The 27,237-nt window shown below is 36.3% G+C and overlaps 1 protein-coding gene across 3 annotated transcripts; it reads left to right on the top strand.

Moving 5' to 3' along the window:
- The first annotated feature begins 19,690 nt into the window (after positions 1 to 19,690).
- LOC126754568 (protein phyllopod) lies at positions 19,691 to 27,023 on the top strand. Of its 3 annotated transcripts, none has more exons than XM_050466660.1 (3): positions 19,691 to 19,733; positions 20,230 to 20,907; positions 25,581 to 27,023. In XM_050466660.1, exons 2-3 carry the CDS (start codon positions 20,770 to 20,772, stop codon positions 26,598 to 26,600), a joined length of 1,158 nt encoding a protein of 385 aa, XP_050322617.1. In that variant the 5' UTR covers positions 19,691 to 19,733; positions 20,230 to 20,769; the 3' UTR covers positions 26,601 to 27,023. The 3 variants fall into 3 exon arrangements, with proteins under 3 accessions (XP_050322617.1, XP_050322616.1, XP_050322619.1); XM_050466659.1 differs by having other exon boundaries at positions 19,728 to 19,837; XM_050466662.1 differs by lacking the exons at positions 19,691 to 19,733; positions 20,230 to 20,907 and adding an exon at positions 21,256 to 21,795.
- The last annotated feature ends 214 nt before the right edge of the window (positions 27,024 to 27,237 follow it).

The following is a 27,237-nucleotide window of genomic DNA, read 5'->3' as shown; positions in this document are numbered from 1 at the left end:
TTGAATAACTCGGCCGGCAATCCATCGGCCCCCCCACTTTGTTGTTCTTCAGATAGGTAATTGCTATTCGAACTTCTTCATGGTCTGGCAATGGAACGTCTGCTCCATCGTCATCGATTGGGGAATCGGGTTCGCCTTCTCCTGGCGTTGTGCTTTCACTGCCATTCAGCAGGTTGGAGAAGGGTTCCCTATATAATTTTAGCTTGCTTTAGGCATCGGTTACTAGATCACCTTTGGGTTTCTACAAGAGTATGCTTCAGTCTTGAAACCTTCTGTTAGTCGCCGCATACTTTCGTAGAATTTTTGAGCAGTACCTTGTCGGCCAGCTTGTCAAGCTCTTCATACTCACACATTTCGGCATCTTTCTTTTTCTGCGTAAATGCGTCTCGCTTCCCTCTTCAACTCTCGATATCTATTCCATACCGCGCGTGTTATAGTCGATCGTAACGTTGGTTTCGGTTGCAGCTGTACGTAAGGAGCTTGAAATGCCGTCCCATAGTTCCCTTGTACTGAGTTGTTGACGAGTGCTCTGAGGGAGCAGGAGTGCAAGTCGAGTAGAAAATCGTTCGGCTGTCTGTTGTGGTTGCAGCTTCTCGACGTCGAACCTGCCATGTGTTTATTGACGTGCGTTTTTGCTACACAGAGGCGGGTGAGAATCTGAGCTCCAACAAGATAGTGGTGCGAGTCGATGCTAGGACCTCAAGTCTTCTGTCTATCAGAATATGATCAAACTGGTTGGTGGCTTTTAGATCCGGAGACAGCCGGATGTATTTTCTTATGCTGGAATCTGGTGTTACAGATAACCATATTTCGATCCCCGGCGAATTCGAGCAGTCTCAACACATTTGGGGATGTTTCCTCGTGTAGGCTGAATTTACCGCCTGTTGTGCCAAAGATACCTTCCTTGCCCACCTTGGCGTTTAAGTAGCCAAGCACGATTTTGAGGTGCGCTTCAAGCGCTGAAAGAAGGCATCTTTGGCCACATCGTCTTTCTCTTCCGCCAAATCAGCGATATGTTTAAGAACTTCGCTTCGATGCGGATTGTGACTAGATGCTCATCCACCGGGGTTAATGACAGTACTTGGCGACGGAGTCTCTTTCGCACCACGAATCTCACACTGAATTTGCGTTCCTTTATATGGCTACTGTAGTAAATGCCGCAAGGACCTACTCTCCTTGTCCCGTCCATCGCATTTCTTCGACAGCGTTGATGTCAGCCTTCACTCTAACGAAAACATCAACCAGCTGGGCAGCGGCACCTTCCCAATTAAGGGACCGGACATTCCAGGTGCTTGCTCTCAAATCATAATCCTTAATTCATTTGCCATGGTCTTCATCAAAAGGAAGTCTCTCATCCGAGAGGGTGCGTTTTTTTAAGTGGCGGGTCTCAAACCCAGCGCACTACCCTGCGGAGGGAATGTCTCGCCTTCAAACGGATGTTCTTTGGCTACCCAGAGGACACTTGGTCTAGGACCGAAAGTCATGAGCTGCTTCAGTCATATGCAAAAGAATCGTTTCTGACCACTCTCAAGTGAATGGCAATCAGAGAACTTTCCTCACTTGGGTGAACTTCTACACATGGCTCCATCCTCCATGTTCCTTAGTACAATACAATTACTAGTTCGTAGATGAGCGTAATCAGACCACTACCACGCCCACAAAACACCATTAACCGAAAACCTATAAAGTGCCTGTACTAAGGACTAAGTTAAGATATAAAACTCTAATTTGGGACAGGATATTGCTGTAGCAAAGAGCGCCTGGGGGCAAAAACTTTTGAAAAAGTGGTGGTAAAATCGGACTACAAAAACGCCCTGAGCCGGATCCTGAACCAAAAATGACGAAGAAAAAGCGGACGTTTTTTCAGAGATACTAACTAAAACGTTTAGTCCCTTTGTGTTCCATGGAACTTTACCGCAGCTGGAAGGATCGCAATACGTAGGAGAAATCCAACCAGCATCAATTAAAGAAGTGGAAAATATCATTAAAACTAGATTTAAGCCAAAAAAAGATCCCGGCTTCGACTTGTTGACTGCTGATGTAATAAAAAATTTAACGCGAAAAGCTTTAGAAAAACTTACATCGATAATAAACGCTTGCTTAGATCTCAGATGTATCCCATTGTCATGGAAGGTATCTGAAATTATTATGGTACAAAAACCCGGAAAAATCGTCCAGGAGACCTCGTCATATCGTCCAATCTCACTGTTGCCTATTTTGTCAAAAATACTTAAAGTTGTAATTATAAGAAGACTTCAAAACATAATTGAAGAAAAGAGTCTTATACCAATCCATCATTTTGGATTTAGATCGCAACATTCCACAATCGATCAAGTTCATCGAATAATAGATATAATTGAGGATGCGATGGAAAAAAAGCAAATTTGCACAGCTGTTTTTCTTCTCGTATCCCAGGCGTTCGATAAAGTATGGCACCTAAATTAAGATTTCTCTTTCCACAGCAACTAACTGAACTACTTGCCTCTTACCTGAGCAACCGCTACTTCAGAATCAAGCAGGGACAATTATATATTATATTACAGCCAATAAAAACAGGTGTACCCCAAGGAAGTGTCCTGGGACCACTCTTATACATTTTGTTTACAAGCGATATGCCTATGCCGCCAAATTTGCAGATGATACCTGCATCATTACTACTGGTAGAAATGAAATAGAGTCGTCGAACAGAATGCAGTCTTCAATCATCCTAATCGTAGAATGGACACAAAAATAGAACATTAATCTCAACGAGTTAAAGTCTATAGATATAAACTTCACTAACAAAACTGCTACGTATATTCCCTTATATATTGGGAATAAAGTAATTCCGTAATTCACCTCGGCGAAATATCTTGGTTTGACGCTGGATGGAAAGTTAAAGTGGAAGGAGCATATACAAAGAAAAGTTGAAGAACGAAAACTAAAATACAACAAAATAAATTGGTTAATCGGCAAGAAATCACCCCTAACAACATCAAATCAAATTTTAGTCTACAATTAAACGTTAAAGCCCATCTGGACATATGGAATTCAACTATGGGGATGCGCTGCACCGTTATATATCGAAATGGTGCAAAGATTCCAAAATAAAGTTCTTCGAAAAATTGTAAATGCCCCATGGTACATACGGAATTCAGATCTACATCGTGATCTTCACATAAAAATGGTTCGGGAAGTCATTCGCGAAACGGCATCGAAACATGCAACAAGGTTGCAAAATCATGTAAACGCTGAAGCCCGACAACTAGGTGAAACTAGAAATAGCAGGCGCAGATTGAAAAGAACAACGTTTTATGACCTTCTAAGCAAATAACAAATATTATAATATTTAGTTTTTAATACAAAGTTTAGTTTTTGTAAAAAGCTTCTAAATAGAGCTTTTATTGTTTTACCTTATAAATTATGAAAAATATTGCTTGTTAGTACTTTTGTAACTAGTTGCAATTCGAATGAAATAAAAACCATATCTTTGTTACGTTTCAATAAAAAAAAAAACATTTTCAAATAACACAACTTTAAATTCCATTTGATTTTTTCACTATACAGTACAGAAATCGAGAAGAAATTAATATAGCGGGATACAAATTTGCACTAATAATTCTTTTAAAGCATGCCACCTTGTGACCACAAATTTCCCACATCCAACCAGAACTGTTCAAGCTCCCAAATACCGGTCCGGAAATGTGGACTCTTAGATGTATTGTTGCCTTTTGATCGAAAAATTGTATCTTTGTGTATCAAAAATTAATTGAATCGGGTCAATAATTCCCTGAGCCCCATATACCTAATATAAAGATTTTCAAACTTCCGGCTGACTTTTTCCTGCATATATCGGCCAATATTTGAGTTATCTCAATGAAAATTACACAGCATATTTTACTCATAACAGAGCCGAAAACACATAAAGTGCCATAACTGAGCGCTAAATTAAGATATCGGGTGATTTTTTAAGAGCTTGATAACTTTTTTTAAAAAAAAACGCATAAAATTTGCAAAATCTCATCGGTTCTTTATTTGAAACGTTAGATTGGTTCATGACATTTACTTTTTGAAGATAATTTCATTTAAATGTTGGCCGCGGCTGCGTCTTAGGTGGTCCATTCGGAAAGTCCAATTTTGGGCAACTTTTTCGAGCATTTCGGCCGGAATAGCCCGAATTTCTTCGGAAATGTTGTCTTCCAAAGCTGGAATAGTTGCTGGCTTATTTCTGTAGACTTTAGACTTGACGTAGCCCCACAAAAAATAGTCTAAAGGCGTTAAATCGCATGATCTTGGTGGCCAACTGCCCGTGCATCCCGAAAAATGCACTGTTTGGTGTGGTTTGTACGCTGGTGGAATCATTGGACCGTATTTTTTCAAAGATGCTGTTGGACGCAACGTTACGGTGAATGGCGATCGCTATCGTTCGATGCTAACAAACTTTTTGTTGCCAAAAATGGAAGAACTGAACTTGGTTGACATGTGGTTTCAACAAGATGGCGCTACATGCCACACAGCTCGCGATTCTATGGCCATTTTGAGGGAAAACTTCGGAGAACAATTCATCTCAAGAAATGGACCCGTAAGTTGGCCACCAAGATCATGCGATTTAACGCCTTTAGACTATTTTTTGTGGGGCTACGTCAAGTCTAAAGTCTACAGAAATAAGCCAGCAACTATTCCAGCTTTGGAAGACAACATTTCCGAAGAAATTCGGGCTATTCCGGCCGAAATGCTCGAAAAAGTTGCCCAAAATTGGACTTTCCGAATGGACCACCCAAGACGCAGCCGCGGTCAACATTTAAATGAAATTATCTTCAAAAAGTAAATGTCATGAACCAATCTAACGTTTCAAATAAAGAACCGATGAGATTTTGCAAATTTTATGCGTTTTTTTTTTTTAAAAAAGTTATAAAGCTCTTAAAAAATCACCCGATATAAGTAAATATAACGTAAGAATCTGTTGCCGGGATGGTATGACAATACTTTATAGGGACCGTGATAAAAATTGAGCGATTAGCGTGGCACCGCCCACTTTTTGTTGAAATCCCATATCTCGGGACCCGATTAACCAATTTCGATAAAATTTGGAACGTGGTCTTTTTTTCATATGCCTATGGCGCGCTGTGAAAATGAAAGAAATCGGTTACCACGCCTACTTCTCATATTGCACAATTTTAAATTTCACTTCATTCGTTCAGTTTCCAGTACAGAAATCAAGAAGCAATAAATATAATAGGATTAAACTTTGCACGAATGCCTTAAGTGTATACCATTTTATATCAAAAAATTTTCCAAATCCGAACATAACTGTATAGGTGATTTTTGTTCGCAAATATCGGTCAATGTGTGAGATATGCACTAGAAATTCAGACGGAATCCTTTACCTGCAGTGGTAATTCTGTATATCCAAAATGGGTGGAATCGGGTCAGAATGTTAATATATGGTGTATATACTACTGTGCCCAAAAAATAAGGACATTTGAATTTAAACTGCTCGCGTCGAAGGATTTGGAGAATTACTTTTTTTTTTAGGTTGTTAGTACTGTCAGTCACATTTATGTCAAATTTCATGTCAAAATATTCATTAGTGTTTAAGATACGTGTCGTTTTGTGATGCTAAAAGTGAGTTTTTCGTTTTTTGCGATGTCGAAATTTGTTGAGCAAAGAATTTGCATTAAATTTTGTTTACGGAATCAATTTTCTGCTCCGGATACGTTGAGGATGGTGCAGAAAGCCTTTGGTGATGAGGCTATGTCTAAAAAAATGTTTACAAGTGGTATAGTGAGTTCCAAGCCGGCCGTGAACGTGTCGAAGACGAAGAGCGTCCAAGGCGACCATCAACCTCAACCGACGAAGCTCACGTTCAACAAATCAAAGATTTGGTGTTGAAAAACCATCGATTAACAATTAGAGACCTTGCTGATGAAATTGGCATATCGAAAGGCGCAGCCAATACCATTTTGAAGGATGTTTTGGGTCTCAAGCGCGTCAAATCTCGACTGGTACCGAAAACATTGAATTTTTTGGAAAAAAGGCGTCGCGTTGAAGTGTGTGAAACGATGCTTTCCGACTACCAGGGTGTCCTGAAACGCATTATAACTGGCGATGAGACTTGGATCTATGCTTACGACCCCGAAACAACTGATCAATCGAGCGAATATCGTGCCAAAAGAGAACCGAGACCAAAAAAATTGCGCCAATGTCACTCAAAAATCAAGGTCATGTTGACTGTTTTCTTCGATTATCGTGGTGTTGTGCATTATGAATTCCTTCCAACCGGTCAAACAGTCAACAAGGAATATTATTTGAACGTTATGCGTCGTTTGTGTAACGCTATCCGCCTAAAAAGGCTGGAATTGTGGAAAGACAATTCTTGGTTTTTCACACCACGATAATGCACCAACCCATACTACCCTCGTAATTCGTGATCATTTCGCCAAAAACTCAACCCATATCGTTCCGCAACCACCGTATTCACCTGATCTGGCGCCGTGCGACTTCTGGCTGTTCACCAAGCTCAAAAGACCGCTCCAGGGACACCGTTTTTATACGATACAGGAGATTCAAGCCGCAGCGAAGACGGAACTGAAGGCCATCCCGGAAAGTGACTACAACCAGTGTTTCGAAGATTGGAAAATCCGTTGGCATAAGAGAGGGGATTACTTTGAAGGGAATGAAATTGATTTGGAGGAATAAATAATGAATTTTCAAAATAAATGCAATGCCACCTTATTTTTTGGGCACAGGTATATGTATATAAAATTGCTTAGCTTCTCTTCTAGCGACCATCTCGTTTACGTTTTACATCGTAAGATATTTCCCTGGCTTTGATTCTAGCAAGTTGCAAGAGTATAAAATGGTCGGTTACACCCGAACTTACCCCTTTCTTTTTTGTTTTGATTAGTTTTTATAAGTTTATGAAATACAACGCATAGTAGGAGATCCCACCATAGTACGACCATCACCCATCGTATTACGGGATGAAAATAATTTTTATAAAATATTTATTACATTAAAATATTAATTTCGAGGAGGTTGACTGGAAATTGTGATGCTAAGTTTAATTAATTTCTCAGCCGTGGCATCAGCATGACTTTCTTCATTCTCAGTACCTGTTGCACAGGAATCGACATTAGATGCAATACCTTTTGAAGCTTCACCAGCGGTAGACATATCAACACGCATCTAAAAAAATAATTTTTTTGATGAAATAATAGAATTTAATACATAATTCCCTGGCGGACTTGATAAATTATAATTAAATTCCACGCGTTACTTTATTAGAAAAATAAAATATATAAAATCTGTAAAAAAAAACCGTGTGAAAAAAGAGGCGTTTCCTATTGTAAAATGGGGGATACGTTCCATGTCATCTGGAAACCGTATAAGATGAAATAAAGAACTATATTTACTTCGAAAACCTGTTGTAAAAAATGTTGAAAACTATAGAATTTCAGATATGCGTACAAATTGTATATTCATATGACATTTTATAGAGCATTAAAACTTAAAATACATAATTCATACAGGTGAAAAATTGGTAGATTAAGCAAAAGACCAAAGAAATCTGAAAATAGAATAGAAATAGAGAAAAAATATTTACATAGCTACATAATTATTCGTCGCCACTTGATAACAAGCGCAATTGTTTGTGACGAACTGGACTAAAGTCGGTATCGTCACTGAAGATATCCATTTCAGCAATGTAAATATCATGCGAACAAAATGTGTAGGTGAGAGTTATCGAATAAGGGGATTTCCCAGTTACTACTATGTATGTTCATTTCAGCAATGGTGCTAAGTGTAGTAAAAACAAACATAATTACAAGACAGTGCTTTTGAAACCTTACAAGATTAAACATTTTTTACAAACAAATTTTTTTGTCAACCGTGTAACTTCAAATCCGTGTAAGAAGAAACCGTGTAAAAAAAGAGTTGGGTGTATTTATTGTTCAATGCATTCACTTTTTTATAACACGTGGTATGATAACCACGAAATGACGCGTTGGTTAGTTTAACATCGTTGTATTTAAAGTTTTTCAATTTTCGAAAAGCCAATTTCAATGAACAATTTTTGAAAGTTTTATCGTTAAAATCCATTACAGAGTCACTTAAATAACACAGAAAACACTTTTTAGCCATTTTTGGACTAATTTATTATCAAAAAATAATATCGACACGCTATAGCAGGACGTGTTTTCTAATATTAAAATAACGACTAGTAATGCATAACAACAGTTGCTCCGAAATAATCTATCGCTATCTTTCTCAATTTCATAAACAAAAAGCATGCGCACTCTCCTTCTTTCGACGAAGGAGCGACACACAGCTGCAATGCTGCGTCCTTTTCTATGGCACAGAATACGTTCCTCGGACCTCTCTTTCGCACGTACTCAGCCGCACGAATTTTTCGTTTTTTAAAAAGCGACAACCGGGATTCAGCACCAATTTTTCGCAGTCAACATTATATCATTATACTCCCAATAAAATTATCTTTATTTTGGTATAAGGTTTATCGCGTAAGTGGATAGGTGCAAATCACTATTTTTAAGTTACCTGTATGTACCTGCCTACCTTATAATTGCACCGGGAAAAAGAAGACAACCCAGTGTTTGAATATTCTATAAGCTATATACTTTCGATTAGTCTACAGTTTATTGAGTAAGAGAGTGGGTGCAATGTTTAAAAAAAAATCTTTTTTTAATTATTAATTAATTACACTTAGCATCACAATTTCCAGTTAACCTCCTCGAAATTAATATTTTAATGTAATAAATTTTCTATAAAAATTATTTTCATCCCGTAATAAGATGGGTGATGGTCGTACTATGGTGGGATCTTAGACTTCCAATTCCAGTGCATTCAAAATTAGAGTCTCTTGCTAAGTTAACAATTTCATGACCAATAATATCTGCTTCATCATCATCAACTTCTAAAAAGTTGCTAACACAGTTCATACAAGTTGGTTTCACTTCCTCCCAACATTCAGAAATAATGTTGATTTATTCAAAATATTAAAAGATTTCCAGAATCGTTCATTATCAGTTTCACTCAAGATCATCTTAAATTATCGGCGTAAATAACAGCTTTTAAAAATTCAAATAACGCCCTGACCCATCGGCTGTATTAATGATGTGGTGTTCGGTGGTAAAAATACAAATTTAACATATTGTGTGACCAAGAGCATTATCTACTAATACAAATGCTTTTGAAGTCTAGATTCTCTTTATTGCAATACGCTTTAATTTCAGAATACAGTTTTTAAATAATAACGCCGTCATCAATGATTTCCTATTGGCTCGCCAATATACAGGAAATCAATTCTTTAATCAGCGCTTGAAAGATCCAGCATTTTCTGATTGGTAAACAAGTAACGGATTAAACTTAAAATCGTCAATACTGTTAGTCCGACTTTACTAGCTTTAAATCCTAGTGCTGATTTTTCAGTTATCAGCATAAACGTTTTCTTTAGGATACACCTGTCTCATCAACAATAAAAACTTTTTGAGTCATATCCTTCCTCCTGAATTATGGCTCTATCGGTGTGTCACTACCACATACACCGTTGTCATACGTAGATTGACTTTTGATATCATCAAATAAGCTTTTTGATTTAGCCTGAATTACCGTTTTAGTTAATGTCATTTTCTGTGCAATCTGATTTGAACCAAATTGAAAGCAATAATATGAGTCATAGTCTTAACGTCTAAGGATGGAACAGACTCAGTAGCTTACTTTATTTGAATTCTATCTCGAGCTTGAAATGTTTTGACAGCTGCTGCAGGCAGATGAAGAGATTTGCTATGTCTCCAGCCTTTCTCCACTATCAAAGCGTCGTAAAATGTCCAATTTTATATCCCAACTTATAGTTTTTATTTGTAATTTGACCAACAGTGATATATCCACCCATTATTATTATGCTCTAAAAGGTTTAAAATTAATTAAAAAAATACATAAAAACTTTTCTTTTATTTTCCTTAATTTATAATCAACCTTTCACTACAACTATGATTTTATAATGATTGAAAAATCTTTGCACTTCAATCAAGAATCAAATAACAATTAATGGAAACTTTATTTTGAGATTCCCTTAAATCAAAACAAAATTTAAATTTACAAAACGGAGAATTACCTTTTAGAAATTTGAAAAATCCTTTGATAAATACTGATCACAATTCGAAGAAATAAAAAAAAACGCAGTTTGAAAAATTCAGTAATTACACAACTACGAAAAAATGCAAAGCGAGTCGACGCATAGTGAGGTCTTAGTGTGCTATAATTAGTATATACATATGTACGTTGCAAAATTTCCATATAAATTCTTGTAAAATATTATGCATTGCTCTATGAGCATTTTTAAATTCAAATGGCATACTTAGATATTCATATTTTCCAATATATACGGAAAATATAATAGTTCTAACGGTTGTATATATGTACACATAAATGATTATTTGAAATCCCGTTGACTATCTGTCTGTCCGCCCGGCCGTACAGGCTGTAACTTGAGTAAAAATTGAGATATCTTGATGAAACATGGTACGCGTTCCTTGACAAAGAAGTAAGAAGGAGATCGGAGATGCGCCCAATCGGACCACTTCAACGACTACAAAACGCCATTAACCGAGAACGTATAAAGTACTATAATTAAGTACTCAATTAAGATATAAAACTCTAATTTGGCACAAGGGATCGCAGTAGCAAAATGAACCTGTGGGTGGAAGCTTTGAAAAAGTGGGCAAGACCCCGCCCTCTAATAAGTTTAATGTACGTGTCTTCTATACCACTAAGCTACAACAACTAAGTTTGTCTAGCTCAAATGTTATAAAAACTGCTTCCGACAGGGTGAAAATGGATGAAATCGGATGGTAACCCGACTTACTCCCAATGCAGTTTAATAGTACTGTTAAAAACTACTAAAAGGATTTACACTAAATTGAACAGCATGCAGAAGATTTGGATAAATTTTATTGCCGTCAATCCGCATTATATTTAAGAAAATAAGTCAATAATGTATAAATCAATTCATAATTAGACTTTTAGTCAAGAATATTTTTCATATAGTATGTATATTGAAATGTGGGAATATATGTGATTGACTAGATGCTAAGCTAGACTTGACAGTTAATAAGAATACAGAAACATATCATTCAATTAATTTTTTTTTCAATCTAATTAAGGTAATTAATGAAAAACCAGTTTTATTGAAATCTGTTGACTATCGTGATTAAGTTTTTGAACTTCTTCTTCTTAATTGGCGTAGACACCGCTTACGCGATTATAGCCGAGTTAACAGCAGCGCGCCAGTCGTTTCTCCTTTTCGCTACGTGGCGCCAATTGGATATTCCAAGCGTAGCCAGGTCCTTCTCCACTTGGTCCTTCCAACGGAGTGGAGGTCTTCCTCTTCCTCTGCTTCCCCCGGCGGGTACAGCGTCGAATACTTTCAGAGCTGGAGTGTTTTCGTCCATTCGGACAACATGACCTAGCCAGCGTAGCCGCTGTCTTTTAATTCGCTGAACTATGTCGATGTCGTCGTATATCTCGTACAGCTCATCGTTCCATCGAATGCGATATTCGCCGTGGCCAACGCGCAAAGGACCATAAATCTTTCGCAGAACTTTTCTCTCGAAAACTCGCAACGTCGACTCATCAGTTGTTGACATCGTCCAAGCCTCTGCACCATATAGCAGGACGGGAATTATGAGCAACTTATAGAGTTTGGCTTTTGTTCGTCGAGAGAGGACTTTACTTTTCAATTGCCTACTCAGTCCGAAGTAGCACCTGTTGGCAAGAGTTATCCTGCGTTGGATTTCCAGGCTGACATTGTTGGTGGTGTTAATACTGGTTCTTAAATAGACGAAATTATCTACAACTTCAAAGTTATGACTTTCAACAGTCACGTGAGTGCCAAGTCGCGAGTGCGACGAATGTTTGTTTGATGACAGGAGATATTTCGTCTTGCCCTCGTTCACTGCCAGACCCATTTGTTTTGCTTCCTTGTCTAGTCTGGAGAAAGCAGAACTAACGGCGCGGGTGTTAAGGCCGATGATATCAATATCATCAGCATACGCCAGCAGCTGTACGCTCTTATAAAAGATGGTACCTTCTCTATTAAGTTCTGCAGCTCGAACTATTTTCTCCAGAAGCAGGTTGAAAAAGTCACACGATAGGGAATCGCCTTGTCTGAAACCTCGTTTGGTATCTAACGGCTCGGAGAGGTCCTTCCCGATTCTGACGGAGCTTTTCGTGTTGCTCAGCGTCAGTTTACACAGCCGTATTAGTTTTGCGGGGATACCAAATTCAGACATCGCGGCATAGAGGCAGTTCCTTTTCGTGCTGTCGAAAGCAGCTTTGAAATCGACGAAGAGGTGGTGTGTGTCGATTCTCCTTTCACGGGTCTTTTCCAAGATTTGGCGCATGGTGAATATCTGGTCGGTTGTTGATTTTCCAGGTCTAAAGCCACACTGATAAGGTCCAATCAGTTTGTTGACGGTGGGCTTTAATCTTTCACACAATACGCTCGATAGAACCTTACATGCGATGTTGAGGAGGCTAATCCCACGGTAGTTAGCGCAGATTGTGGGATCTCCTTTTTTATGGATTGGGCATAGCACACTTAAATTCCAATCGTTGGGCATGCTTTCGTCCGACCATATTTTACAAAGAAGCTGATGCATGCTTCTTATCAGTTCTTCGCCGCCTTGTTTGAATAGCTCGGCCGGCAATCCATCGGCCCCGCCGCTTTGTTGTTCTTCAGGCGGGTAATTGCTATTCGAACTTCTTCATGATCGGGCAATGGAACGTCGGCTCCATCGTCGTCGATTGGGGAATCGGGTTCGCCTTCTCCTGGCGTTGTGCATTCACTGCCATTTAGCAGGCTGGAGAAGTGTTCCCTCCATAATTTAAGTATGCCCTGGGCATCGGTGACTAGATCACCTTTGGGGGTTATACAAGAGTATGCTCCGGTCTTGAAACCTTCTGTAAGCCGCCGCATTTTTTCGTAAAATTTTCGAGCATTACCCCTGTCGGCCAGCTTATCAAGCTCTTTCTTTTTCTGTCTGCAAATGCGTCTCGCTTCCCTCTTCAACTCTCGGTATCTATCCCATCCCGCACGTGTAGTGGTCGATCGTAACGTTGCGAGGTAGGCAGCCTGTTTTCTCTCCGCTGCGACGCGGCACTCCTCGTCGTACCAGTTGTTCTTTTGCACTTTCCGAAAACCAATGGTTTCGGATGCAGCTGTTCGTAAGGAGTTTGAAGTGCCGTCCCTTATACCGAGTTGTTGATGAGTGCTCTCAGAGAGCAGGAGTGCAAGCCGAGTAGAAAATCGTTTGGCAATCTGTTGTGATTGCAGCTTTTCGACGTCGAACCTTCCTTGCGCTTGTTGACGTGCGTTTTTTGCTGCACAGAGGCGGGTGCGAATCTTGGCTGCAACAAGATAGTGGTCCGAGTCGATGTTAGGACCTCGGAGCGCACGCACATCTAAAACACTGGAGACGTGTCTTCCGTCTATCACAACATGATCGATCTGGTTGGTAGTTTTTCGATCCGGAGACAGCCAGGTAGCTTGATGAATCTTTTTGTGCTGGAATCTAGTACTACAGATAACCATATTTCGGGCCACGGCGAAGTCGATCAGCCTCAACCCATTTGGGGATGTTTCCTCGTGGAAGCTGAATTTACCGACCGTAGTGTCAAAGACGCTTTCTTTGCCCACCCTGGCGTTAAAGTCGCCAAGCATGATTTTGACATCGTGGCGGGGGCAGCCTTCATAAGTGCGCTCCAAGCACTCATAAAAGGCATCTTTGGTCACATCATCCTTCTCTTCCGTTGGGGCGTGGGCGCAGATCAGCGATATGTTGAAGAACCTCGCTTTGATGCGGATTGTGGCTAGACGTTCATTCACCGGAGTGAATGATAGTACTCGGCGACGGAGTCTCTCTCCCACCACGAATCCCACACCAAACTTGCGCTCCTTTATATGGCCACTGTAGTAAATGTCACAAGGACCTACTCGTCTCTGTCCTTGTCACGTCCATCGCATTTCTTGGACGGCGGTGATGTCAGCCTTTATTTTCACGAGGACATCAACCAGCTGGGCAGCGGCACCTTCCCAATTAAGGGACCGGACATTCCAGGTGCATGCCCTCAATTCGTAGTCCTTATTTCGTTTGCCATGGTCGTCATCAAAAGAGGGGTTTCTCATCCGAGGCTGTTTGTCATTTTTCATTGGGGTAGGCTTTTTACGTGGCGGGTCCCAAACCCAGCGCACAACCCTATGCAGGGGATGTTTCGCCTCCTCACTTTAGCTCGCCTTCGAACGGATGTTCTTAGGCTACCCAGAGGATACTTGGTCAAAGACCGGAAGTAGTGAGCTGCTTGAGTCATGTGTAAAAAAATCGTTTCTGGCCACTCCCAAGTGAATGGCGATCAGAGAACTTTCCTCACGAGCGTGAACTTCTACACATGACTCCATCCTCCTTTGAAGTTTTTGAACATGCTGTTTAAAATCCTCCAATCATCAATTATATGGAACTTAAGGGAAAGCTTTCAAGCTTTGGCGGTAGCGAATACATGGATTATAGTCTGGAAATCTAAATTTTTGACTAATTCTGTTTCTAGGCTTAGTATAATTATTATAGTTCTGGAGTCCTTCCCTGTGATGAGCAAGTTCGCTGAAAATTTTTGATCATTGCTAAAGCAATAAACGAACGTTTACCACTTGAAACTGAAATAGGTAAATTACCAAATATTCTCGAAGTGATGCAAATATTTGGGAAACGTTTTCCTAATCCAATAAAATGTATAGGATTCCCAATTTGTATCATAAATTTGTACGAGGTAAATAGCTAAATTCAAATTCTTCTTTACTTCTTGATGTAGGTCGTTTCCATGTTTTTTCCTTTGTTGATGGTGAAATCTTCTCGACATGCTCTAAATTCTCTGCACTCATTTTGCATTAATTATAAATTGCTTTCCACAGGTCGAGCAGAAATTGCAAATCCTCAAAAAGACTTTCTCTAGTTCTCACTTCAGCGTCGATGTTGGCATTGATTACTTGATGAACCAAATTTCTTTCATGGTTTGTCTAGAGGATTTTAAATCATAAATAGCCATTAAAGCGGACACAAATTTGCTCATATATTTTAAAATGCCAGCAACGTTTTTATTCCTTTAACTTATTTATTTTTTAACAAAGATCTATAAATATACATAAGTGCATTGTCTTCTTTTGTTCCTTTTATTTTTTTCGTTTGAAGTTAAAAATATTGTTTAAATATTATTAAAAACTAAATGAATACTTAAAGTGCGCATAGGATTGTTTTAATTGATTAGGTTGTCAAATTAAGCGAGATTCCTGCAATTGAACGAATTGTTCAATCAAGCGAATATCGGTAGTATCGTAGATCTATCCACGGCAAAATTCAATTATCGGGGGGATACTGTATTTATTTTTACGTTGGTTGTGATTTTGCGCTCCTTCATATTTATCGCTCATGTTAATCATTACCCTAGATCTATCCACGGCAATCTTCTAATGTTTTAGAAATTAAAGCGGCAATAGCTGACCTGGTTTTTAAAAAAGTGAGAAAATGTTCCTTTATCGGCGTTATAATTTTTAACCATTCACTTCAGTTTTTCGAAAATTCGGCCCTAATTACTAATGAAAGTAAACAGTACAATTTTCATCGAAAAACTTCTAGCAATAGTTCATACAACCTCAATTGTTTCCATCGCTAACTCAACTAATTTTTTTCCTTTAATACTACTATAACATTTTATTAACATAGCATATTTCTCCAGTTTCCAAATAAAGTCACTGTGGTAATGAATCAGTTCTGTTTCAGACACAGACAAAGGGTTACAAATATGCACGTAAATGCCGCACGCATCTTCCCGCATCTCCGTTGTCACGGACAACCAATGGCCAAAACTCACGTTTTTTCAAGGAGTCAATCTGTCGAAGCGCAGTCGCGACGACAAATCACTCTTTTCCCGGTTTTGTGAATTTGCGGGGTTGTCAGTTTTCCTCCAGAGGAACATCAGAAAGTTATTTATGATTTTTAGCTTTACGTCGCATGATAAAGGCATGCTCGGGGAGATGTTACGGCGTCTGTTTTTATGAATGAAGCAAGGTCCCTTGTGGAATATGCGCCTGTGTTTATGATTTAAAATGCTTTTATTGTAAGGGTTACCACATTTGTGCTTCATTAATTTGGCTGCCATATTGAGTTGTGATGCTTATGCTATTTGAGACAATTGGTTTTTTGTAGAAAATTCAATTTTTTGTTGGTGACATATTAACATGTATACGCATATGTATGTTTGTATGCTTGTGCATTTTTTGTTCGGCAATGTATACAAATGTATAATATATGTATGTACATATACAGTTGTGTTCAAAATAATAAGTGCATCACAATACAAAATACAAAGTTATGTTTTTCAACAAAAACAAGAATTTTATTAATTTATTTTTTTATCCACGAATTGTTCATTTTATGCAGTCTTTTTATGCACTTTAAAATTTTTAGTAATACACAGTAAAGAAAAAAATAAATTATTAAAATAAAAACCTCAATAATTCGGTGTTCAAAATTATAGGAGTGTATCACAAAATTCAATAAAACTAATAATAAATTTAAAAATTGAAAATTATGACTAGTATATAAGTTAGTTTAGTTAATATTTAGTCGAGTAACCGCAATTTTTTAACCACTTTAATGGCATATTCCACTCCGCGTATGGCAGCATAACTTTTTTCAATATATCCACATACACGTACTGATCCATGGTTTCCTTTATCAGATGGATTGGTGCCACGCCGTTGTACGTGAAACTTTCCCACTATGAACCACCATGTTTGACGGTCTTAAGAGTGTATTGCGGATTATATTCCGTACAGTAGAGGCCCGCTAATCCGGATCAATTAAAACCGGCCCCTATCCGGAATATCAGGGAATCCGGATTACCAAAGACATATCAGAACTATGTACTCGTATTAAGAAAAAATATTTATAAATTTCTGTTTGTTTATTATAACAAATAATACACATGTTCCAAAAAAAAAAAACTTAAAACAATAAAGCATAAAAGTGAATGTAGTGAATAATAAATATGTATGTGATCCGGATTAGAGAATACGGATAGAGAATGTCGGTCCGGATTACAAGGGACATAATAGAAATTTTGAATTTTTTAACCCTGTCCGGATTACAGTGGAATCCGGATTAGGCCGTGTCCATTAGCGGGCCTCTACTGTATTTGGTGGACGACGGATATACTGACTAGATCCTGTGCCACCAAATAAAACTACCTTACATTCCTCTGTCCACAAAATTTTTCTCCATTTCTCCGGTTGCCAGTTGCCATGTTCCTTGGCGCATTGGTGCCGTGCTCTAATTATGTTCCTTTGTCAACAATGGAACTTTTCGCGGACTCCGCGCATTATTATTGAATTCCAATAAACTTCTACGAACTATTACGTCACTAACATCAAAATCTAGATGCTTTTTTATTTCTCTAGACGACGCTTTGGGATTTGAGAATTTGATATCATTTGATCAGACTACCTGAGTCTTTCTTTAATTTCTTTATAAGTTTTCGTGTTTTTTCTAAGATTTTTAATGATTTTACGCTTTTTGTCGCTGCGATGTTTTCCTCTACCTATTAATTAAAATAAATGACATATCCTTTAAAAACTCGCATCGTTTTAATTTTTTTTTGTACTTACCTTTTAGTTTTTTACAGATTTTGTTTAAATAAAAATGTATTATACCACTTGGTAGCTCACACAGAGAACTTAAAGCATGGAGAAGGTGCAAATTGAATTCTGTATGATGGTTCGATTGGGCGGCTAACAGAGCTGATAGAATTGTAGTAAGGCATTCACCATTCTTGCTGCTATTTAGCAGAAATGAGCACGTTCAATGACAGAAATATATGTAAAACGACTGAATTCATGCGAAAATGATTAAAGAGAAATGCTTTGAAGAAAAATATACAAAGTCACACAGAGAATGTAAAAAAGCATTCTCTGAATCACATATGTATGCGTGATTACTTTGTATCATATGAACCATTTTTTCCGAAAAATGGTAAAAATTTTAATTTTTTTACAAAATCGGGAAAATTTAAATAAAAAACAATTTTAAAAACAATTTTATTTCAAACATTATATTAATTTCGACTATTATATTATATTAATTTCGACTATTACAAAATGAAGATGTGCCAAATGAACTTAAATGTGCTCATATAAACACGTCTTGGGTCATTCCTTTCATTTCTTCAAAAAAATGAATGATCTCCATGAAATATGCATATTTGCATTATTTTGTTATCATTTCCAGATTTGTAGCAATAGAATTTCTATGGCATATACATATGTATATTATTTATTTAGCACATTTGTCTGTATGTTTACGCAAATGCGAGCCACATATGTACATACATTCATTCATAATAACAAGTGTCGCACGCTTCTTTCGCATCTCCGTTGTCACGGTCAACCAATGGCCGAAACTAGCGTTTTGTCAAGAGTCAAGTGCTGAACACATTGAGTGCGACAGACTGCAAGCGACATCTGTCAAACACACATGTTCTTATGGACACAGTTATGTAGTTGTGCAGCTGACTCAATAACTGTGTCCCTAAGAACGTGTGTATTCTAATATATTCGTTTGCAGTCGGTCGCGCTCATTGTGTACAGTACTTCTATGTATCGAAACAATGACGCGACGGTAAAGCGCAACAACATTGTGTTGTTGGTAGAAAATCCGAGCTGTGCGAAAGAAACTAACAAACGATCGCCGATTGTTACCGCTTCCCTTGCTGCTGTGCGTGTGCATTGACTCCTTGACAAAACGTCAGTTTCGACCATTGGTTGACCGTGACAACGGAGATGTGAAAAGATGCTTGCCGCACTTGTTATTCCCTTATGAATGTTTGTACATTTGTTCATATGTGGCTCGTATTTGCTTTCGTAAACATACAGACAAATGTGCCAAGAAATAATATACATACATATGTATGTATGTATATGCCATAGAAATTCTATTGCTACAAATATGGAAATAATAACGAAATAATGCGAATATGCATATTTCATGAAGGTCACTAATTTTTTTGGAAGCAATGAAAGGAAAGACCCAAGACGTGTTTATATGATTATTTATTTTATAATAGCCGAAATTAATATAATTTTAGAAATAATAATTTATTTAAAATTATTTTTTATTTAATTTTTCCCGATTTTGTAAAAAAATTAAAATTTTTACCATTTTTCTGAAAATAGTGGTTCATATGATACAAGATCACGCATACATATGTGACTCAGAGTATGCTTTTTCACATTCTCTGTGTGCCTTTGTATATTTTCTTCAAAGCATTCCTCTTTATTCATTCTCGCATGAATTCAGTCGTTTCTGCCATTGAACGTGCTCATTTCTGCTAAATAGCAGCGAGAATGGTGAATTCCGTACTACAATCCTATAAGCTCTGTTAGCCGTCCAATCGAACATAATACAGAATTCAATTTGCACCTTCTCCAGAGAACTTAAAACACATGTTTTAAGTTCTCTGCCTTCTCTATGTTTTATGTTCTCTGCTTAAAGTTCTCTGCCTTCTCTATATCTTTATGTTCTCTGGTTTTATATTCTCTGTCTGAACCATTTCTAACTAAATTTGTCGATAACGCAGTACAATTCCATTTCACAACCAAAATAACTTGGTATACTTTTAGGCGCGATGAGGTAGCAAAATCACCAAAAGCATTTCGTTAATCTTATTAAGATACAAGATACAAGGACAAGAATTTCTACTAAATTTATGATCCTAAGATTTTGGATTTAGAAATGTGAATTAACAATATTTTCAAAGACAAAAAACTTTTGTCGTAAAAGAGTTTGGGGAAACAATTTGTTGGAGATTCTGAATCCTTTAAACATAAATTGTGCATTAAGAAATTATACATTAATACATTGAAATTTAGCTGAATCTACTACAAGATTTTTAAATTTTTGATATTGATACAATATTGTTTATAATAAAAAAAAATAATGTTTACCGAATTTTAAAACCAAAAATTATTTTTATATTACTATAATAAAATTGATTTATTCACTTATATTATTAAAATTTCAATTCTTTTAATTGATTATAAAACTTTGATTTATTTCGAATCCCAAAAAATGTATGTACATGAGCACATGCTTCTTGTTTTATATTATTTTTTATTCTATTCAACAGAGCAAATATCAAAACCTTCTTTTTGGGACAAAAATACATAAATGAGCATAATACATAAATAAACATAAATGCACCACCGAAAGGACTTAAGAAAATACCTGTTCATAACTTGGGTTGAGAGGAAGAGAGTAATTCATAAGGAGTGTGCTCAAACATAAGCACATGCACAAATAGGATAGGCAACTGAACAGCCAAGCGAAGTAGACTTGAGTGCATTGTACAACCAAGCAGCTGCAAAGCGGTACGAACTCTCGCCATGAACGCCTCATTCGCAAGTCATTTGCCCGCAGTTAAGGACGTGTCGATTGTTTGTGTTGCATACATATTACAGTGAAGGAGGCAACGAAGCTCGACAACGTTGGTAAATTTTTGCGTGGTGCCTCGATACGCGTGTTAATTATTTCATTCATATATCGTATACAAATGATAACAAATACTGTTTTCGCAAAATAAATTAAATGTTGGTGAAAATTAATTTAAAATATTTATGATTACATTATAATATAAAGTGTACCTGTAGCACAGAGCAGAAGACAGGAAATGTCAAAAATATCATCAGAATTTTTAAAGAGAACTTGCTTAATCTGCGGCTGCCATACAAATCAAACTATCAACATCTACGAACCGAGAAGTGGGCCTAATATTGTTGAATTAATTCAAGCGAAATTCAAATTTCAGGTGTGTTCCAATACATTCAATTGAAAAACTTAAGTGTGCATATATTATACAATAGAAAATTATATCTCTATGGGTATCAACATTCCCAAAAAATCGATAACGTTGAGCACAGAGTGAGTCACAACAACTCCAACAGGATACGTGAATATGTGTATGAGCTCACGCAAATGAGTACATATGTATGCTTATAGGCATTATAAATGCATAGATACTAAATTAAGGATATTAGATATTAGAATTTTAATATTTTAAAAAACATTACCAATTAAGAACAGCAAGTGCCGCAATTAATTTATAATTATTATAAATAATATTTATATATAATTAAAAAAACTTTCTATCTATAAACTTGCAAAATAAGCTGAGACCAATGATGTGATAAAGGTTATTATATACGCAAAGGTTTACCGATTATCCGGTTCCTGTGAACTGCTCAGGCCTTCATCTGAAAATGATTAGAAAGTCGCATAATTACGCATGTACTTTTGTATGCATACATAAGTAAGTTAGTTATGTATTTTGTACTTTTATTTCTGCAATCATATGTAAACAAACACAGTGGCTGCCAAAGGGCTATACCATACTCTTACAGAAACTTTTAATTCATCGCTTAGTAATTACAGGTGATGATCATATTGCATGAGGCGTTGGCAGCTGCAGCAGCTGCAAGTAGCATACTCATTTTTTGGTTTGGTGGTTGTTAAATTTGGATTTTAATGTCGCTCTACTTTCTGCGATTCACAACATATGTTGTATTTTGCCGTCGCTTCTGTTGCCTACGTTCCATAATTCGATATCGAAGCAGCACAGCAAAGTCCGTTAAGACAATGCACCATCACATAAACGATGCTGACAATACGGCAGATGTTTTTCATCCTTTACAATCATGTGCGTATGTATTTACGTACATACATAGCATAAGCAGAGGATCCTCAACAACACAGTTCGTTTTTTGTGTGCTTTGTTTTGCACCTGGTGTTGATGAATGACATCGACTGCCAAAGTGTAATCGTAAACGTAATCTAAGTATATATGACACTTTATTTATATGAATTATGTGTATGTATGTAAGTTTATACATAGATAAATTTTGTACAACATATTTACGTTTATACCGTTTATGTTAACGATCAACTAAAAGTGTTAACGTACACGACACTTACATACATACATATGTATACATATGTATATACATATACACAATGTACCAAATGTCTCATATTTGTTTTACTCAAAACAAATGGAATGCCGGTGCAATTTTGTGGCAGCTGCCACTTAATGATTTCTCCTTCTCTACACCTTTTGTTAGCTTTAATACACATAGAATGAGCATAAGCATATCAACATTCATACTTACATGCATTAATATACGTTTACAGATATGTTTGTGTACAAATAATTAGATTGGTCGATGCGTTCGTCGCACTTTCAAATCAAGATCACTTTTAATAATTTATTAGTATTGCGTTTTGTTTATAGTTTTATATCTATTATAATCTCTAATTTTTATACTCTTGCAACATGTTGCTACAAAGTATAATGTTTTTTTCACCTAGCCGTTGTTGGAACACTTCAAAATACTCGAGCGATATATATAATACATACATATATAAATGATCAGAATATTAAGACCAGTTGAAATCCGAGAGACTCTTTGTCTGTCCGTCCATCCGTCTATGCATAGATATCCTCGACAGTGTGAAAATGGATGCGGTCGGAAGATAACAGCGGTAACTCGAATATAAAGGGACTGTTCAAAACTACTAAAAGTGCAATAAATCAATAACTAAATACGCCAGATACATTAAATTTTACTGGTATACAAATAAAAAAAAAATAATATAACTTGATAAAACTTTGCACGAATAATACCTTTAGAGTATTCCACCTATTGTCCAAATCCAACAAAAACTGTTTAAGCCCCTGTTGATCCCAATATCTATAGTTTACTTTTGATTGAATATATCGGTCAATATGTGAGATGTATAGCTGAAATTCAGAAAGAATGCTTTTCTGACAATAAATAATCTGTGTATCAAAAATGGGTTGAATCGAGTCAATACTTCCCTGAGCCCCTTTATACCTAACATAAAGTTTTTCGAACTTTCGGGTGACTTTATACTGCATACTTATATCGGTCAATCTTTAATTATCTCTATGAAAATGGAAGAGCGTCTTTTACTCATTGTACATACATTGTATCTTTTTGCTTAGAATACATAACATTAGGCGAAAATTTGGTATGTGAATTGGCTTAATGAAACCCTAGCAACTTTTTTTGTATGTGCATGATAATATTTAATAGATAAAATCGGGTCGATACTACCCCAGCTCCCATATACTACGTATAATGATTTTCGCTGAAAAAATCGTATGCCGAATTTGTCGATCGGTGTATGAGTTATACAGAGTATATCTATATATTGGGGCAAAAAAGCACCTAGAAATTGTAATTAAATTCCACAGGATAAAATATATTTCAAAAAAAGTTGGTAAGACTATTGGTCGAGAGATCATTGAAGACATGCCTCGTTCTGGGCGACCTTCGACGTCTTCCGCTGATATATACTATATATTAAAAAGGTGAACGATATGGTGCTTGAAAATCTGCAAAAATTAGAGATATGGCAAGAGACTCGCATCTCTAGCGAATCCGTTCGAATGATTTTGGTGGATATTTGGAGTATAAAATGCGTTCTCGACTTGTCCCGATAAAACAATTTTTTTCTCAAAACAAAGTACGAATACCGTCTATCAACCACCAGATTTGTAAAATGTTCGGTTGCACCCGAACTTGCCCCTTCCTTACTTGTTTAATACAAAATTTTGCGAGCACCTGGAAGTATTTATCCGTCTTTCATCTTTGTAACTAGCAAGAGTACGAAATGTTCGTTTAAGTCCCTGCAAAAATGCATATTTAGGTAATTTGGTACTACAGTATTTAGGTCTTCAATCCATTCCAATGTGTTATAAAACTAAAATTAAATATTACTTCGGTAGTAAGTTGAAACTGCTTAAGGCAACTTCAGTAAAAATTATAATAATAACACCGAGTTAACATAACTTTCTTATGTTACTTTTATGTAGTAGAAAAAGAATAAGAAGAAAACAAATCTGTATTCACTAGTATTATGTATAAAACTCAATAAAAATGCATAAAAACTTAACATATAAATAATTTATTAAGAGATATCGATCACTTTTAGGTTTCATTCTGACAATAGATATTTTAAAATTGATTCCAAATAAAAAAAATTAACAATTTTTTAAACCATACACTACTGCATTAAAACTGTTCCAGGTATTTTTCTCCTCATTGCGAAGTTTCTTCGGGAAAACAGAAAATCTTTAAATTTTTACTTAAATCACACCTTTTCTCTCTCATTTTAAGGGGGTATTCTGATCTAGAAGCATGAATTTCAGGTAATTTTTAAAGTGTCGTACAAAAAGGCAATTAATATTTTTACTATCCATTTTTTTATTAGTTATTTGTTAATTTTAGAAGAGTACAGAAAAAAATTAAAATCTAAAAAAAGTAAAAAATTTCAAAAATTTTGAGCTGACGATATGGGGGATCTCTAAAAATTTCCACGTGACCATACCCATGATTTCAACCCCCCTAGTTATCTGAAACCAAAAAAAAAGATTATTAATCTAGAATAATGCCGCAATGGCCGGAACTAAGGAAAAGTGGGAAAAATTTTTTTTCACAAAATGGCGAGTGCTTGAAAAAAAAGTTTTTTTGGATCACTTTTTCTGACTATTTCGAATTTTTTAAAAATAATAAAAATAAAAATTTGGGGATGGGGCTAGTTCCAACCATAGACAAGCCTATAAAGAAGACTTTATATAAATTTCAAGTAAATCGGTCCAGTAGAACCTGAGAAATCGTGGGTATCGTTCCGAAAAAGTCAGTTTTGAGAAAAACGTGTTTAAAGTTTAGGAGACAATTCTAGTGAACACGGACGCCAGGTCACAAAATCGGCTGTATTTCCGAAAATAAGTCGAATTTTTAAAAATCCTTCCAAGGTCATATTTTTGAAAGTCTAAACTTTCAAGATATGCAAAAAAAATCGATTTTTTCAAAATCCTAGGCAAGAATACCCCCTTAAAAAATTCACCGCAACTATAGCAAAACGCGTCAGGGCCTCGTTTACAACTTCTCGAAGACATTTTGTACCGATTCTTACAAGAACCAAAATTATGAAACACATTATTTTTTTGCAATTTGCAACACGCTTGTGTGTTCGACTACAACAAGCGATGCAATCGACACTATCTCACGTGCTGTTTGACTAGAACAGCCCGAAGGCTGCCGTTATATGGGCGCGAAAAGCAAACATTTGAAATCGTCCTGACCCATATACATACATACATATATTATCTTACATAACCAGAATATTTTAAGTAAAACCCAAGTTCAAAACAAAAAAAAATGATATATTATATTATATATAAGATGAAATGGAGGTAATACTTACATAGAGATCTGTACTGAAAATCAAAATATTTGTTGTACACACACTTGCTTCCACACTAGCTTATGTAGATCAATTTGGCGACCAGATTATAGTGACAATTTATGTTTAGAAAATAATTAATTTTTTTTTAGTTCCTAGAACCGAATTAATTATTACAAACAATAATAACAATTATTTGATTTTAATTTTCAGCCACTAAGCGATGATAAATACCTATGTTTCAGTTGCAATAATTGGCTGATAAACTGGTACTCACTGCAGACATTGAACAGCAACGACGCAGAAAGCCCTTCTGGCAACTTTCGTCTTCAAATGAATAGTATGATGCATAAAGAGGACGCTGAGAATCAACATCCACAATCGCAGAATGTGTCCCATTGGCAAACGAATACACAATTATACCGCCCAATAGCTAAGGTCCTCCCGAACATAAAAGCTAAAGCACGCTATGACCAAGGAGTACCACTGCAAGAAGAAAGCTTTATTGAAGAGGGGAAAAAATGTGCCATGAGATTTCAACCGAAATGTCGTGATCGATTTTGGTATTCGACAAAACAAAAAATGCTATCAAGGTCTTCGAGACTACGACGAAAACTCATAAAGCACAAAACTTTCGTTGGTCATCGTACTAACCTATCTATTAAGACAGAGAGTACTTGTGAAGAGAAAAATGTGGCTGATGTTTATAAAGAGAACCCAAAAGAAAAATGTTCATATATACCAAAAAAAGATTTGCAATTGGCTTCTGAAATAACTAATATCGGAAACAATGAAAACATATATACTAAATTCAATGGGCACGCAATTATTGACAACGAGCGATGGTTAAAGCGTCCTTTGATAGATGGGAAAGTAGTATCTATGTTACGCCGTTTAGGAACTACAGTTTCCCGTAATATATTTAATAAGAGCACAAACTCTTCAAGGTTATTAGTTCCGCAAATAATGAGTCCTACTGAATCAAAACCTCGTTGGACGCGCCAGCTGGATGATGATGAAATTGTACTCCACTTTAATTCAGCAATATCGGAAGTACTGCCACAAGTAATTAAAGAGGATCAACAAAAACTCAGCGAGAAGTATCATGTACCGGAAATTATAGCTGTGAGAAAGGCAAAGAGGAAATTAACGTATCAAGTATCAGTTGATAAAGATGTTAGTCAATGCATTTACCCTGTGTTACCTGAAGGCCTGAGTATTTCTTTAGTTTAAATGAGAAATTTACATCGCCGCAACCACTTTCGCAGTGGAAAGGATAAACAAAATGTAAAACAGTATATACATACATACATATGTATGTGTGATTGACCTTGTGTATTTATGTTTGTGGGCATGTGGACATGTGCATATATGTATATGCTGTTAGACTTTTGATAAGGAAACACTAACGTATACTCATGTGTAAATAACTCGTATGTATGAATTAAGTATGAATGTTGTATGTAGAATATTCTTTAAATGCGATTATAGTCAAACTTTTTAGGTTATTACGTACTCATTATACAATCTAATTTATACACATACATATATGTATGTAAGTTAGTGCATGTTAGTTTAAAATTAATTTGTTAAAATAAAATTATAAGTACAATATGTACATACAGGCTGAAAATAAAAGTTTAGTTTAAAATCTTATTTGTTTATATGTACTTAATACATAATTATAAAAATGTTACTATAAGTTGGTACAACCGCTAACTTTAATGCTACCAAGGCATACTCGTATTAGAGTCCAGTTTACCATTATGAATGACTTATAGACAAATTACTCTCAGAAACGAACGAACATTTTTTTGTTGAAACTTAAGACTTACAAAAAATTGTTGTTGCTTTTACAAAATGAAAGATT

Source organism: Bactrocera neohumeralis, chromosome 4, assembly GCF_024586455.1.
Source record: "Bactrocera neohumeralis isolate Rockhampton chromosome 4, APGP_CSIRO_Bneo_wtdbg2-racon-allhic-juicebox.fasta_v2, whole genome shotgun sequence".
Taxonomy (NCBI): domain Eukaryota; kingdom Metazoa; phylum Arthropoda; class Insecta; order Diptera; family Tephritidae; genus Bactrocera; species Bactrocera neohumeralis.
Note: the sequence above shows the minus strand (reverse complement) of the source record. Positions and strands in the feature narration are given on the sequence as shown.

Excerpts from the sequence above, each read along its gene's own strand:
- LOC126754568 (XM_050466660.1), top strand. The coding sequence starts at position 20,770 with ATGTCAAAAATATCATCAGAATTTTTAAAGAGAACTTGCTTAATCTGC. Across the intron at positions 20,908-25,580 it reads AAGCGAAATTCAAATTTCAG|CCACTAAGCGATGATAAATA; the intron begins GTGTGTTCCAAT and ends TTTAATTTTCAG.